The sequence below is a fragment of the Hippocampus zosterae genome, chromosome 19 (assembly GCF_025434085.1).
Source record: "Hippocampus zosterae strain Florida chromosome 19, ASM2543408v3, whole genome shotgun sequence".
Lineage (NCBI taxonomy): Eukaryota > Metazoa > Chordata > Actinopteri > Syngnathiformes > Syngnathidae > Hippocampus > Hippocampus zosterae.
In genome coordinates, this window is record NC_067469.1 from 10,853,548 (window position 1) to 10,867,504 (window position 13,957).

The 13,957-nt window shown below is 45.7% G+C and overlaps 1 protein-coding gene across 8 annotated transcripts in view; it reads right to left on the reverse strand.

Moving 5' to 3' along the window:
* Window positions 1–13,957, reverse strand: part of epha7 (eph receptor A7) — an 84,043-nt gene that overhangs the window by 31,084 nt on the left and 39,002 nt on the right. For 6 of the 8 annotated variants that reach the window (XM_052052133.1, XM_052052129.1, XM_052052132.1 and 3 more), the window contains exons 6-7: window positions 5,859–5,986; window positions 4,365–4,533 (exon numbers count right to left, since the gene is read on the reverse strand). In XM_052052133.1, the coding sequence (XP_051908093.1) occupies window positions 4,365–4,533; window positions 5,859–5,986 (297 nt within the window). The remainder of the gene's footprint in view (window positions 1–4,364; window positions 4,534–5,858; window positions 5,987–13,957) is intronic. The other 2 variants (XM_052052126.1, XM_052052128.1) reach the window with 1 other exon arrangement.

Here is a 13,957-nt window from a genome sequence, read left to right on the forward strand (position 1 = left end):
TTGCGGATTTTCGTTTATCGCGGGTGGTTTTGGTCCCCATTAACCGCTATAAACGGGGGATTACTGTACATTATTTGTACAGTCCATCCATCCATCCATCAACTACCGCTTATTGCCGGGTCGCGGGGGCAACAGCTTTAGCAGGGAAGCCCAGACTTCCCTCTCCCTAGCTACTTCATCCAGCTCTCCCCGGGGGATCCCGAGTCGTTCCCAGGCAAGCTGGGTGACATTGTCTCTCCAGCGTGTCCTGGGTCTTCCTCGGGGTCTCCTCCCGGTGGGGCATGACCGGAACACCTCACCGGGGAGGCGCTCAGGAGGCATCCGAATCAGATGCCCAAGCCACCTCATCTGGCTCCTCTCGATGTGGAGGAGAAGCGGCTCAACTCTGAGCCCCTTCCGGATGACCGAGCTTCTCACCTTATATCTAAGGGATAGCCCGGACACCCTGCGGAGAAAACTCATTTCGGCCGCTTGTAACTGGGATCTCGTTCTTTCGGTCACGACCCATTGCTCGTGACCATAGATGAGGGTTGGAACGTAGATCGACCGGTAAATTGAGAGCTTCGCCCTTTGGCTCAGCTCCTTCTTCACCACGACAGACCGATACAACGTCCGCATCACAGCAGACGCTGCACCAATCCACCTGTCGATCTCCCGCTCCCTCCTGCCCCCACTCGTGAACAAGACCCCAAGATACTTGAACTCCTCCACTTGGGGCAAGATCTCCTCCCTGACCCGGAGGGGGCACTCCACCCTTTTCCGACTGAGGACCATGGTTTCAGATTTGGAGGTGCTGATCTTCATCCCAGCCGCTTCACACTCGGCAGCGAAACGCTCCAGTGAGAGTTGGAGAGCCCTGTTTGAAGGAGCCAACAGCACCACATCATCTGCAAAAAGCAGGGATACAATACTGAGGCCCCCAAAACGGACCCCCTCAACGCTTCGGCTGCGCCTAGAAATTCTCTCCATAAAGGTTATGAACAGAATCGGCGACAAAGGGCAGCCTTGGCAGAGTCCTACCCCCACTGGAAACGATTCCGACTTACTGCCGGCAATGCGAACCAAAGTCTGACATCGGTGGTATAGTGACCGAACAGCCCGTATCAGGGGGCTCTGCTTCCTCCAAGGAAGACGTGTTGGTGGAGTTGAGGAGGTCTTCGAAGTACTCTGCCCACCGGTTCACAACGTCCCGAGTCGAAGTCAGCAGCGCCCCATCCCCACTGTACACAGTGTTAGTGGTGCACTGCTTCCCCCTCCTGAGACGTTTTATGGTGGACCAGAATTTCCTCGAAGCCGTCCGGAAGTCGGCTTCCATGGCTTCACCAAACTCTTCCCACGCTCAGGTTTTTGCCTCGGCGACCACCGAAGCTGCCTTCCGCTTGGCCAGTTGATACCCGTCAGCTACCTCTGGGGTCCCACAGGCCATAAAGGCTCGATAGGACTACTTCTTCAGCTTGACGGCATCCCTTACTGCTGGTTTCCACCAGCGAGTACGGGGGTTGCCGCCACGACAGGCACCAACCACCTTACGGCCACAACTCAGATTGGCCGCCTCAACAATAGAGGCACGGAACATGGTCCACTTGGGCTCAATGTCCCCCGCCTCCCCCGGAACATGGGAAAAGCTCTGTTGAAGGTGGGAGTTGAAACTCCTTCTGACAGGGGATTCCGCCAGATGCTCCCAACAAACCCTCACAATTCTTCACCCGAGTGTCCAGAACATGCGGCCGCAAATCCGATGATACAACTACAAAGTCGATCATCGAACTGCGGCCTAGGGTGTCCTGGTCCCAAGTGCACATATGGACACCATTATGTTTGTTTATTGTGTGTGTTAAATCGCTCAATGTACAGCACTTTGTATGCAGCGATGGCTGTTTGAAAGTGCTCTATAAATACTGTTGACTTGACTTGACTTGAACAAGGTGTTCGTCATGGACAATCCGTGGCAAGCACAGAAGTCCAATAACAAAACACCACTCGAGTTCTGATCGGGGGGGGGGGGGGCGTTCCTCCCAATCACGCCCCTCCAGGTCTCACTGTCATTGCCCACGTGAGCATTGAAGTCCCCCAGCAGAACAAGGGAGTCCCCAGCAGGAGTACTCTCCAGCACACCCTCCAAGGACTCCAAAAAGGGTGGGTACGCTGAGCTGCTGTTTGGTGCATATGCACAAACAACAGTCAGGACCCGTCCACCCACCCGAAGGCGGAGGGAGGCAACCCTCTCGTCTACCGGTGTGAACACCAATGTACAGGCACTGAGCCGGGGGCAATGAGTATGCCCACACCTGCTCTGCGCCTCTCACCGTGAGCAACTCCAGAGTGGAAGAGAGTCCAACCCCTCTCGAGAGAACTGGTACCAGAACCCAGGCTGTGTGTGGAGGCAAGTCCGACTACATCCAGTCGGAAATTCTCTGCCTCACACACCAGCTCGGGCTCCTTCCCTGCCAGAGAGGTGACATTCCATGTCCCAAGAGCTAGCTTCTGCAGCCGAGGATCGGACCGCCAGGGTCCCCGCCTTTGGCTGCCGCCCAGCCCACATTGCACCGGACCCCTTTGGCCCCTCTCATGGGTGGTGAGCCCATGGGAAGGGGACCCACGTTGCCTCTTCGGGCTGTGCCCGGCCGGGCCCCATGGTTGTAGGCCCGGCCACCAGGTGCTCGCCAACGAGCCCCACCTCCAGGCCTGGCTCCAGCGTGGGGCCCCGGTGACCCGCGTCCGGGCAAGGGAAACCTTGGTCCATATTTTGTATTCATCATAAGGGTCTTTGAGCCGTGCTTTGTCTGGCCCCTCACCTAGAACCTGTTTGCCATGGGTGACCCTGCCAGGGGCATAAAGCCCCAGACAACTTAGCTCCTAGGATCATTGGGACACACAAACCCCTCCACCACGGTAAGGTGACGGCTCACGGAGGGGTATTTGTACAGTATTAAAATATATATATATTTTTTTTTAATTTGTACAGTATTTTTTAAAAAAAGATTTAATTGGAGTCAAGGTAAATTCTCTAATATCTGACTTAAAAACGATAAATTGGATCCAGGTGGGTAATTTTTAAAAATGCTGCAGTCCAAAACTGCACTACTTCAGTTCAGCACCATTTTCAGGGCGGCGGGGAATACACCTGTCTGAAGAGAGCGATTAACGACATGGACAATATGCCGGGATATGCATGGTGGTGCTTATTTTTCTGTGTGTCAAGTGAATGAAATTGAAAACCGTTACCCTTGTCAACATTTTGTGACAAACCTTTATGTGGTGATGACAGAATTGTGGTTAAAATAACGATGACCCAGTGACAGACTGACGACTGATGGACTGGCAGACGCGTGAAATTTACTGATGGGTCCTAAAATAGCGATGACCAACTGTAATTTAGCGATGACAAAAGCATGGTTAAAATAACGCTGATGGAGTGACAGAAGGACAATTCCAGTTTGGTTCGGCTTGACGTCATGACAGATTGACGATGACAGGCGGATTTCCCGGCCGCTGGAGAATGACGGACAGGAAAGAATTACTGACCCGCCCGCCTCTGCTGTCTCTAATGTTGTCAGTTCCCTACATAACTGTGTAAATTACAGTACTGTCCATTATAAAATTGATGTCAGCGTCACTGTTCAAAGGAAGACAAAACATGCAAAATGGTCATTAACTAACTACTGTCATTAATGACTTTTAATCAGTTTTGATTTACGAATAAAACTTTGAAATTTGCTTGGAACTTTGCAGATTTTTGCCGTTTTAATCCATGAGTGAAATGAACAAATACCGGTACTGGCAGCGGCATGCATTCTTGTGTGAGTGATTAGATTAATTTGGAATTATGCTCACAAAAGTTTTTCATTTTGCATCGTCCTTTCCCCAGCGTCGTGATGTCAGCATAAATAGTAGCAATTTGTTATTGCTTTGCTTGAAGTCAAATAATTTCCCTAGGCTCTCACTATAGTTAGTGGTGATAACAATCAGGTTGAGTATAACTCTTGAGTGGAAAATCGGTGTTACCAACTGCAGTGATGAAATGCTGTGGTCAGATTCTTCCACTGTAAACCAATGATGCAAATTGTGAGAGTGAAACGAAGATTGTTTTGAAAATTACAACTGGTGGATCATTTAAGGGTATCCTGGATGTTCTATATGTCTCCCTGCTCCAACACACGTTATTCAAATGACCAGGATCGTTCTCTAGCTTCTGCAGATCGTGCTGATGAGCTGATCATTTGAATCAGGCATGGAGGAGCAGGGAGGACAAGTAAAACATTCGTCCATTTTGTGGACAAATTGCAACAAATGTGGCGAACTAAAACACATGTTTAAACGACATATTCACACTCAATGGTAAAATGTGCGATGGTAGACCTTACCGGTTTCCTCTTCCTTTGTCGTTATCTCCATTCTTGGTCCAAAAGTTCCATATCCTGCCTGTGTGAATGCTCTTATCTGGAAAACATAGGCTGTACTGGGCTTCAGATTGTTCACGGTTGCCGATGTGGATTTGGCCCTGACTGTGGAATAGGTTCGGTCCTTCTGATCCTAAAAGTTAAATGAGAATAAATCAAACATTTTCTATTTGGGTCACAGCAAACATGAAAAAAAGTCTGGGTTTTCACATCTGGCCAGGTCAACACAAAATGGAAATACTTTCACCTAATACACTAGAACCTGAACTTTCCACCAGGTTTTGAAGTTGGATTTACCCCAAATCAGAAAAAAATATGGACCTGTTCTAATATTTGATCTTACATAAGAGAATAATGAGTGCCATCTCAGCGTACATCACAAGATTTCCGTTTAACAGGAAATGAAGGATTACCGTAACTCTACACGTTAACAGTGCTTATTTATACCCATGTTACATTGAAGAATGTTAAAATGTAATTTTTGTCTTACGATGGACACAATTTGAATCAGTATAATATATCTAGATAGATAGATAGACAGATTGCTAGCATAGCATAGGGTGTTCGTCATGTTAGCATATTTGCATGCTCTCCCTTTGCCTGTGTGGGTTTTCTCAAGGTGCTGTGGTTTCCTCTCACGATTCAAAAACATGCACAGTAGGCTAATTGAACAATCTATATTGTTCCTGGGTGTCACTGTGAGTGTAAATGGTTGTTTGTTTATGTGTGCCAAGCAATTGGCTAGCTCAGTTCAGGGTGTCCCTCGCTTACTGCCGCAAGTTAGCTGGGATCGGCTCCAGGACGCCCGTGGCTCTCATGAAAATTAAGCGGTTCAGATCATGGATGGATGGATGGATTTTAGCATACAGATCCAGGGAAACTTGCATTTTTTCTGTTAGTATTATTTTTTAATCATAGTGGGAAGTCACGCTGTCATTGAAAAGATTAATTCACAAAATTTGTTTGATATTATTTCTTTTTTTTTAGGCTAATATAGCTAATATAGACACATAAAGCATGTGCTGCCTTCATTATAAGGCTTATAGAAAGAAGGATTTTAATTTTTTGTAGCTCCAGACAGATTTTTTTTTTTTTGGTGCAATAAGGCTATTTCAACATTTTGGGTTGCCGACCCCTGATCTATGGCAAGTGCTTCCAAACACTCCCTTTTTTCAGTTTTCCTTTTTTAGGAGCCATTCTGACTGTTCAGAGCTTTAATTACTTGTATAGTATAAATTCAGCATGTCGACCTGAGATCTGTTTTCGCATTCATTCATAACATTCATTCAACATAACGCAGCCACTTCTGGCATTGATGAGTGGATGAATCTATCGTGGTGGGTGCAACTTCTGCCTGTCAGCAACGGTTCATTGTCTTAATTGAAGACATACGACATTTCAATGAAATATTTAGCCCTATACGGTAGACAGTATAACGTAAGAAAAACATTTACCTACTTTTTTATAATATTTAATTTCATATTCTGTGATGGCCCCATTGAGTTGTCGGGGCTCCTGCCATGAAAGCTGGATGCTGCGCTGCTGCACTTTTTCTTTGATGACCTCACCGACCATTGATGGTGCTGCTGAGAGAACAACATGCACAACAAGAATAAGACCTTTGTTCCAACATTCATGAAATAACTCATTATCCAGCTGTAACGACTACATCAACAAACCGTGTCCCGAAAAAAGATGAATATCCTTAGGGGGGAAAAAATGAATGAGGTGGAGACAAGACAATACTTCTATTGATTTAATTCTGTAAACATATCAACGAGTATCAAGAGTAGTTGACAGAAGCCCGAGAGCACACCTCGAAAAAATATCAATTAAGTATGTACAAAAATAATTTATTCTGATAAACTTTCATTAATCACCGTCACACTTGCATTATTAGGGCTTTGTAACCTCTGGGGAAATAAAGGGGAAACCGCAAAATGGAGTCAACATGAGGGAGCATTCACAGTGACGGAAATAGAGTTGGAGAAACAATATATTCCCCATTCAGGGTCTTAGTTAAGAGACTTTCTCAAAAATAATTTGTGGTGTTTATAAGGTCCAACTAAAAACATTCAATTTGTTCAAATGCCGACCATGCACCTTATAATCAATCCGCTGCGCCTTAAATATGGATTTTGATTTCTTAGACGTAGTATTTTAAATGTTCTGTGAAGCGCTTTGTTTACAGCTGCAGCAGTTGTGAAAGCGTTATGTAAATAAAGCTGGATTGTATTGTATTCCCTTTAGCCCCATCTAGTGGATGCATAACGTAACCACAGTCATAGTGAATGCCCCAATGAATGAAATGCTGAGCGAGGCAGCAACTGACCTGAAAGCTAAGATCATGGCGAGAATGAAAGCTGGGCAACCTAGAAACCGATTACAACGGCTACGTGAAGTACCACTTGAAAGTCTCATGGAAAGTGTGAATGCAGCACTGAGGGCGATCCCGACCGTAATGATCACGGAAACCAATGAGCTGATATACGCTTCAGCATCAGTGATCCTTGAGATGCTTGGCTATAAGAGCAACCATGGAAGCCATGAGATACGTTACCCACCGTGGAAAAGACGGTTGGAGGCGAAGATCAAGGCGGCTCGGAAAGATGTGAGTCAATTGACCGAGGCCCAGACAGGTGTGATGAAAAGGCCGATACCCGAGATGTACACCCAGATGATCATACCTGAAGCACTCGAAACTGCCAAACAAAGGCTCCAAGCCTTGTCCAGCCGCCTAAAGCGGTACATGAAAGAGAATGAGGCCAGACGAATAAACAGGCTGTTCGCAACACAACCTGTGAAAGTTTATGCTCACTGGCAGGGTCCTAACAACAGAGCTGACCCACCAAGACTGGAAACTGAAAGGTACTGGAAAGGCATATGGGAGAAGGAGGTTGCACATAACAGCAGTTCGCAATGGCTGGCGACCCTGAGAGAGGAGCACAGCAACCTTCCTGAACAGAACCCAGTTACCATAACAGTGGCAAACATACAGGAAAGAGTCTCAGATATGAAGAACTGGACAGCAGCAGGCCCGGACATGGTCCACACCTACTGGCTGAAGAAACTCACAGCACTCCATGAGCGCCTAGCAGCACAAATAAACCAGCTGCTGAGGGATGGGACTCACTCAGGATGGCTAACCGAAGGGCGAACGATCCTGATCATAAAGGATCCCTCAAAGGGTGCAGTCCCATCCAACTATTGGCCAATAACCTGTCTCTCCACAATATGGAAGCTCATGTCAGACATCATTGCGGCTAAGATAAGTGGACACATGGATCAGTACATGAGCGAAGCACAGAAGGGCATTGGTAGAGATACCAGAGGAGCCAAACATCAGCTCCTGGTTGACAGAACGGTCGCACAAGACTGCAGGTCCCGACGTACCAACCTGTGCACAGCCTGGATTGATTACAGGAAAGCATATGACTCGATGCCACATACATGGATCACTGAATGCTAAATGCAGAGAATGTCTCAGACAATGGGGAACAGAAGATGAGGCACTGGAAGAGGGACCATCATGGGAGGACAAGCCCCTACATGGGATGTACCACCGGACCATAACTGATGTGGCCGATCTCAAGAAGTCCTATCAGTGGCTAGAGAGGGCTGGCCTGAAGGACAGCACAGAGGCACTCATACTGGCTGCCCAGGAGCACGCCCTGAGCACCAGGGCCATTGAGGCCCAGATATACCACATCAGACAAGACCCAAAGTGTAGGTTGTGCAAAGAGGCACATGAGACGCGCCAACACATAACTGCAGGGTGTAAGATGCTGGCAGGGAAAGCCTAGATGGAACGCCATAACCAGGTGGCTGGTATAGTCTACCGAAACATCTGTGCGGAGTATGGACTGGAAACCCCAAGGTCAAAATGGGAAACACCTCCGAAGGTGGTGGAGAATACTGGAGCGAAGATCCTGTGGGACCTCCAGATCCAGAATGACAAGATGGTAATGGCGAACCAACCAGATATCGTGATCAAAGATAAAGGGCAAAGGAAAGCCGTTGTAGTGGATGTAGCGGTCCCAAGTGATGGAAACATCAGAAAGAAGGAACACAAGTAACTCGAGAAATACCAAGGGCTCAGAGAGGAGTTGGAGAGAGCCTAGAAGGTAAAGGTGACAGTCGTGCCTGTGGTGGTCCGAGATGAGTGATTGCAACAGATCGGACATCTCAGTCCAGAAATGTGCAGTGCTGGGAACAGCAAGGATACTGCGCAGAATCCTCAAGCTTCCTGCCCTCTGGTAGAGGACCCGAGCTGACGGGACGGACGGTGAGATGAGGAATTTTTAATTTTCATTCATCATTCATCTTCCGAGCCGCTTGATCCTCATTAGGGTCGCGGGGGGTGCTGGAGCCTATCCCAGCTGTCTTCGGGCAGTAGGCAGGGGGACACCCTGAATCGGTTGCCAGCCAATCGCAGGGCACACAGAAACGAACAACCATTCGCACCCACACTCACACCTAGGGACAATTTAGAGTGTTCAATCAGCCTGCCACGCATGTTTTTGGAATGTGGGAGGAAACCGGAGCACCCGGAGAAAACCCACGCAGGCCCGGGGAGAACATGCAAACTCCACACAGGGAGGCCGGAGCTGGAATCGAACCCGGTACCTCTACACTGTGAAGCCGACGTGCTAACCACATTTTAATTTTATATATATAAATTAATATATTAATTTTAAAAAATCACTATCACTATACATAGTTCCCAGTGGATGACTGATTAGCATGTCGGTCTCAGTGCAGAGGTGCAGAGTTCGATTCTGGCTCTGGCTTTCCCGTGTGGAGTTTGCATGTTGTTCCCGTGTCTCTGTGGGTTTTCTCCGGGGTGCTCCGGTTTCCTCCCACATTCCAAAAACATGTATGGCAGGTTAATGCAACACTCTAAATTGTCCTTCGGCGTGAGTGTGAGCGCGGATGTTTGTTTGTTTGTGTGTGTCCTGTGGCTGGCAACCAGTTCAGGACATACCATGCCTACTGCCCGATGACAGCTGGGATAGACTCCAGCATGCCCGCAACACTTGTGATGATAAAGCAGATTACAAAATGGATGGATGGATGGATGGACTACCATATAGAGTCTCTCCTTGGTTATTTAAACTGGTGTACAGGAGCTGAAACATTACTTCTACCATTATATCACTTTTTTTTAACGAGTAAATGTCCATCTATTTCTACATCTATCCAAGACAACGGACGACCTTCTCTTCTCCACAAGGACCAACAAAAACTTTCCGTCTCACTACAACTATTTTGTTCTCAGATCACGCTACATGTGTGAACGTCAGAATGACTGCTTTAAATTCGTGACACTCACTGAGAGACAATACAAGGCAAAGAAAACCCTTATAATTGATGTAGGAGACTTGTCAATCACTGCAACAAATATCATTGCATTTTCTACTTGCATTATGCAAATCTGCGCTGCTAATAATCGGTCACTAAGTGGTGATCACATGCAATCACACTGTTGTTGAAAACGAAATAAACGTATCTGGATCCAAATACATTTTGAAGTGGGGTAGCCGTTTACTTGTAAAATGTATCTGGATCCAGATGATCTTATTTTCTGCAACCAGTTGGCAAAATGATATAAAAAACATTCAACACATCATTCTTTTCGGTGTGGTGCTTCCATTATGTTGATTCACCTGAATAGAGTTAGAAACATTGGCTCGCAGAGGTCTGAATAATTTACGTGATGGCTGCATGTACTCTTGCAGAATGCAACCTATAGCATACAACTGAATACAAATCAGCCCTTTTACTCTGAGGCCCCCGACAAAATCTAAATGTTGCAGCTTGTCACACGGCATTCAGAAATTATCAAACTGTTTGTATCTGCTCCTAATTTGTGGCGAATTGTTCAAGTTGGTCAAAATAAAGGTGCTGTGTAAAAGCAGGACTGACTGAATATAAATGTGGTTAGTGGCAATTACAGTAGTACATGCAATATTACTCATATTATCTACTTGATAGTACACGATCATTTTCCATACTAAAAAGATAATTTCTGATTCCCCTTTGACTTCTTACTTTTGACTCCTGAATGTCTAAGACAGGGTTGTCAAACTCATTTTTGTTGCGGGCGACTTTGGGCTTACGTCTCAGAGGGCCGTTACGATATATTATATTATTACTTGTTACCAACAAATCTATGGATTACTAGTTTTGAAATCAGTCAAATGAACTACAATAGTTTGTTAAATTATTGTTTGAGTGTTAAAAGGGTAGCAAAAAGACACATGACAATTTGAAATTTCGGTACAGATTTTAGCAAGGATCATGGAAGCTAACACACATGATTTCCTTTCGTGGGCCACATAAAATGATGTGGCAAGCCGGATCTGGCCCCCGAGCCTTGGGTTTGACACCGGTGGTCTAAGAAAACAGTATAAATGTCACGACCGATGGTTTTGTTTCGATTTGTATTCGGTTTTGTTTCATGTTATGTCTTGTCTTCTTTTCATGCCCGTCTCGTGACGTTTTTGTATCCATCTGTTCTCATCAGCCCTTCGTGTCTACCAATCATCTCCCTCAGCCACTTGCGTCTTGTCCAGGTGTTCCTCATCGTCTCATCAGCTTGAATTTATTTCCCTGGTATGTGTTTTTGGTGGATTCTTCAGTGTTGCTTCGGTTCAAAAATGAATGCTCAATAGCTTTAACTAAGGAGAAGAAATAAGGGAAAGGGAGATGAGATCTTCTCACTTTCTTCTTCCATAATTACTTGGGGATATTCTGATGCAAGTTTTTTTTAAATGTCTGCTTTTTTCTAATTCACAGATTGATTTTTACAGAACGATTGGGGAAATTATTTTTTCTGTTAAAAAAAAAAATCTTAAATTGGGCTATCTATCATCCTTGGAAAAATTAGCTACAGATTTATTTTGATTCTTTTCTCTTTTCTTATATAGCAGGAATGGCCTACCTTTTTTGACCGAAGATCTACTTTTCAATCAACCAACCTCTCACGATCGACCCGTTACCGCACGCGCGCATACGCACGCACTGACACACACATGCCATAATGAGCGACAGCCATAACAGCGCCGAAGATCAACGAAATAGAAAAATAAAGTACCGGTAGGCACAAGAGTTTGTTGGTTTGTGAAAAGGAAATCACCGTCTACCTTCGTTGAGAACTGACGGGTAGGCATGGGATGCACTTTTGCAGCGTGTTAACTATTGTTGTTCACGTGTCCCATTTAAAAAATGCGTCTCTCGGCCCTCCAGGTTCCCATTCTTTGCCAGTGCCCTTGGTGAACTGTACATGAAACAAACTCCATCCATCCATTTTCAGACCCGCTTATCCTCACAAGAGTCGCGGGGGTGCTGGAGCCTATCCCAGCTGTCTTCGGACACCCTGAACTGGTTGCCAGCCAATTGCAGGGCACACAGAGACGAAGAACAATCAACGCTCACACTCACACCTCAGGACAATTTAGCGTGTTCAATCTGAAACAAACTCTGAATGAGAATAATAATAACAATAAAAGATATAGCGCAACAGCTCTGATTGCCAGCCGCAATTGCAGACTGCTGACGGCATAAGAACTTCCGGTGATGTAGGTGTCCTGCTTTTTTTATTTTAGTTCATTACACACAAATGTTTGACAAATATGAAATGATTTTCGGACTCCCACGATGATTTCCACATCATTCACAAATGCAACCGCTCTTTGTGACTGGATGACCAAGGATGCAGAGGTGGAACTGTTAGGGTTGTTCTCTTTGTGACCAACAGGTGGCATTCAACCATTTTGCTTTCGCCTGATACCAATACCTCTAAAACCAGCCAACTGGCTTATGGCCACGGAGCATAACTTTGAACGAGTTTTAGCACATTATGGTCCATTAGCTGGCATCTCAGGACAAAGAAGTAGTACACTATCAAGACTGTGTAAAGTGGGACATTTTGAATTGGTGGGGCGAATACTTTGAAGACCTCTTGAATTCCATCCATGTGCCTTCCTATGAGGAAGTAGATGGGGATTGGGGCGCTGATATCTCTGGGGTTGAGGTCACTAAGTTGGTTAAATAGCATTGCCATACCCTCTGTGTCAGCGCTCTTGGAGTAGAAGTTGTGGGGCTTTCTAGGTTGACACACTGCTGCAACATCGCATGGACATCAAGGGCAGTGAGGGTGGACTTGGAGACCAAGGTGGTGGTCCCTCTTTTTCAGAAGTGGGATTGCCTGGTGTGTGTTAGCCTACCTGGTGAGGTCTAGTTAGGGCTTTATCCCGCCCCTCACCCCCCAAAAAAACATGTCCATGCATGACGCTGTGGGAGAGAAGCTACCAGAATAGCTTTCATGAATAATCATTTATTTAAAGATCATTAGCTGTTGTCATTTCCTATTCACATCCACTTACTTTACGTGAACCCACTTCTAGGTGAACAGTTTACGAACCGCCGTATGTGCACTCATTCCCCCACATAGTTATGTCTGACATAGAGGGAGGGGCCAAACTGTCAGTTAAAGGGCCAGTTCACGCAACAGCATTACAAGAATTTAATTCTGGACTTGCTTTTCCACGCCCACTCGAATCCCCATTTGAGTCACCAACCATTATTTTAAGTCCGACAGTAAAAAAACAAATAAATAAAATACTGTACAACAGGCAAGCACACAATGTGGCTTATGTGAAAATTATGAAGAACGTGTACAACTTTACACGCAAAAAAATTCCTTTTATTATTGGAATATATTTTCTTTTCCTGTTCGGCCACCTGCTGTTCCTTCTCCTAAAACCATGGATGTTCCCCTTGAGGAAGACCAGCATGTCAAAGCTGGCACTGGCCAGGGCGGTCCTCTTTGGTCGGAAGATGTCGCTGACTATTAAAAACAAAACAAAAAAACAAACCTATTCACAACAGTGGAGCTCGGGAATGGGGCGTTGTATTTAATAAATAGGTCCACCTATACCTCCTTAAACTCCACCAGCGCATTTTCAATGCAGTATGCATGGTTTGTTGACCAGTAATGTGTTTGAAGCATTTTAAGGCAATTTTTGTTGTGGTGAAATGAACTTTTGACCGCCTCGCGTCAGCGCCGAAAACGTACGTAGTACGTCACACGCGTGCACATGAATAAGTAGATGCGGTCGAAAAAAGTTTAAAAAAAAAAAAAAAAACATCAGCAGACAGCAATCGAATTACTAATTCTAATGGTTTTGTTGACTTCAAAATTCATTCTGTTATGGCCTTTTCGGAATCCTCGCAAGAGGGCCATTGCCTCTGAGTTGGGGGGTTTTGCTCAGTGCATTAAACTTTCAACAGGTCACTTACGCATAACACCTGGAAATCTTTTGAGGAAATCCAATGGGGATTTGAATCTTAGCCAAAGCTTTGGTCAACCATAATCAGTCATGAATGAAAACGTGTGGCAGAACCCTGCCCACTGTTCAACAGCTCAGTTGGTTTCGGTTGCATCACTTGTTGTGTGGTAGGTTTGAAATTTTCGAGACAGGTAAGGACACAGCCCCCTAGCCAGGCTACAATGTCAATTCACACTTCCACCAAAGTAATTAGACCTGATGATA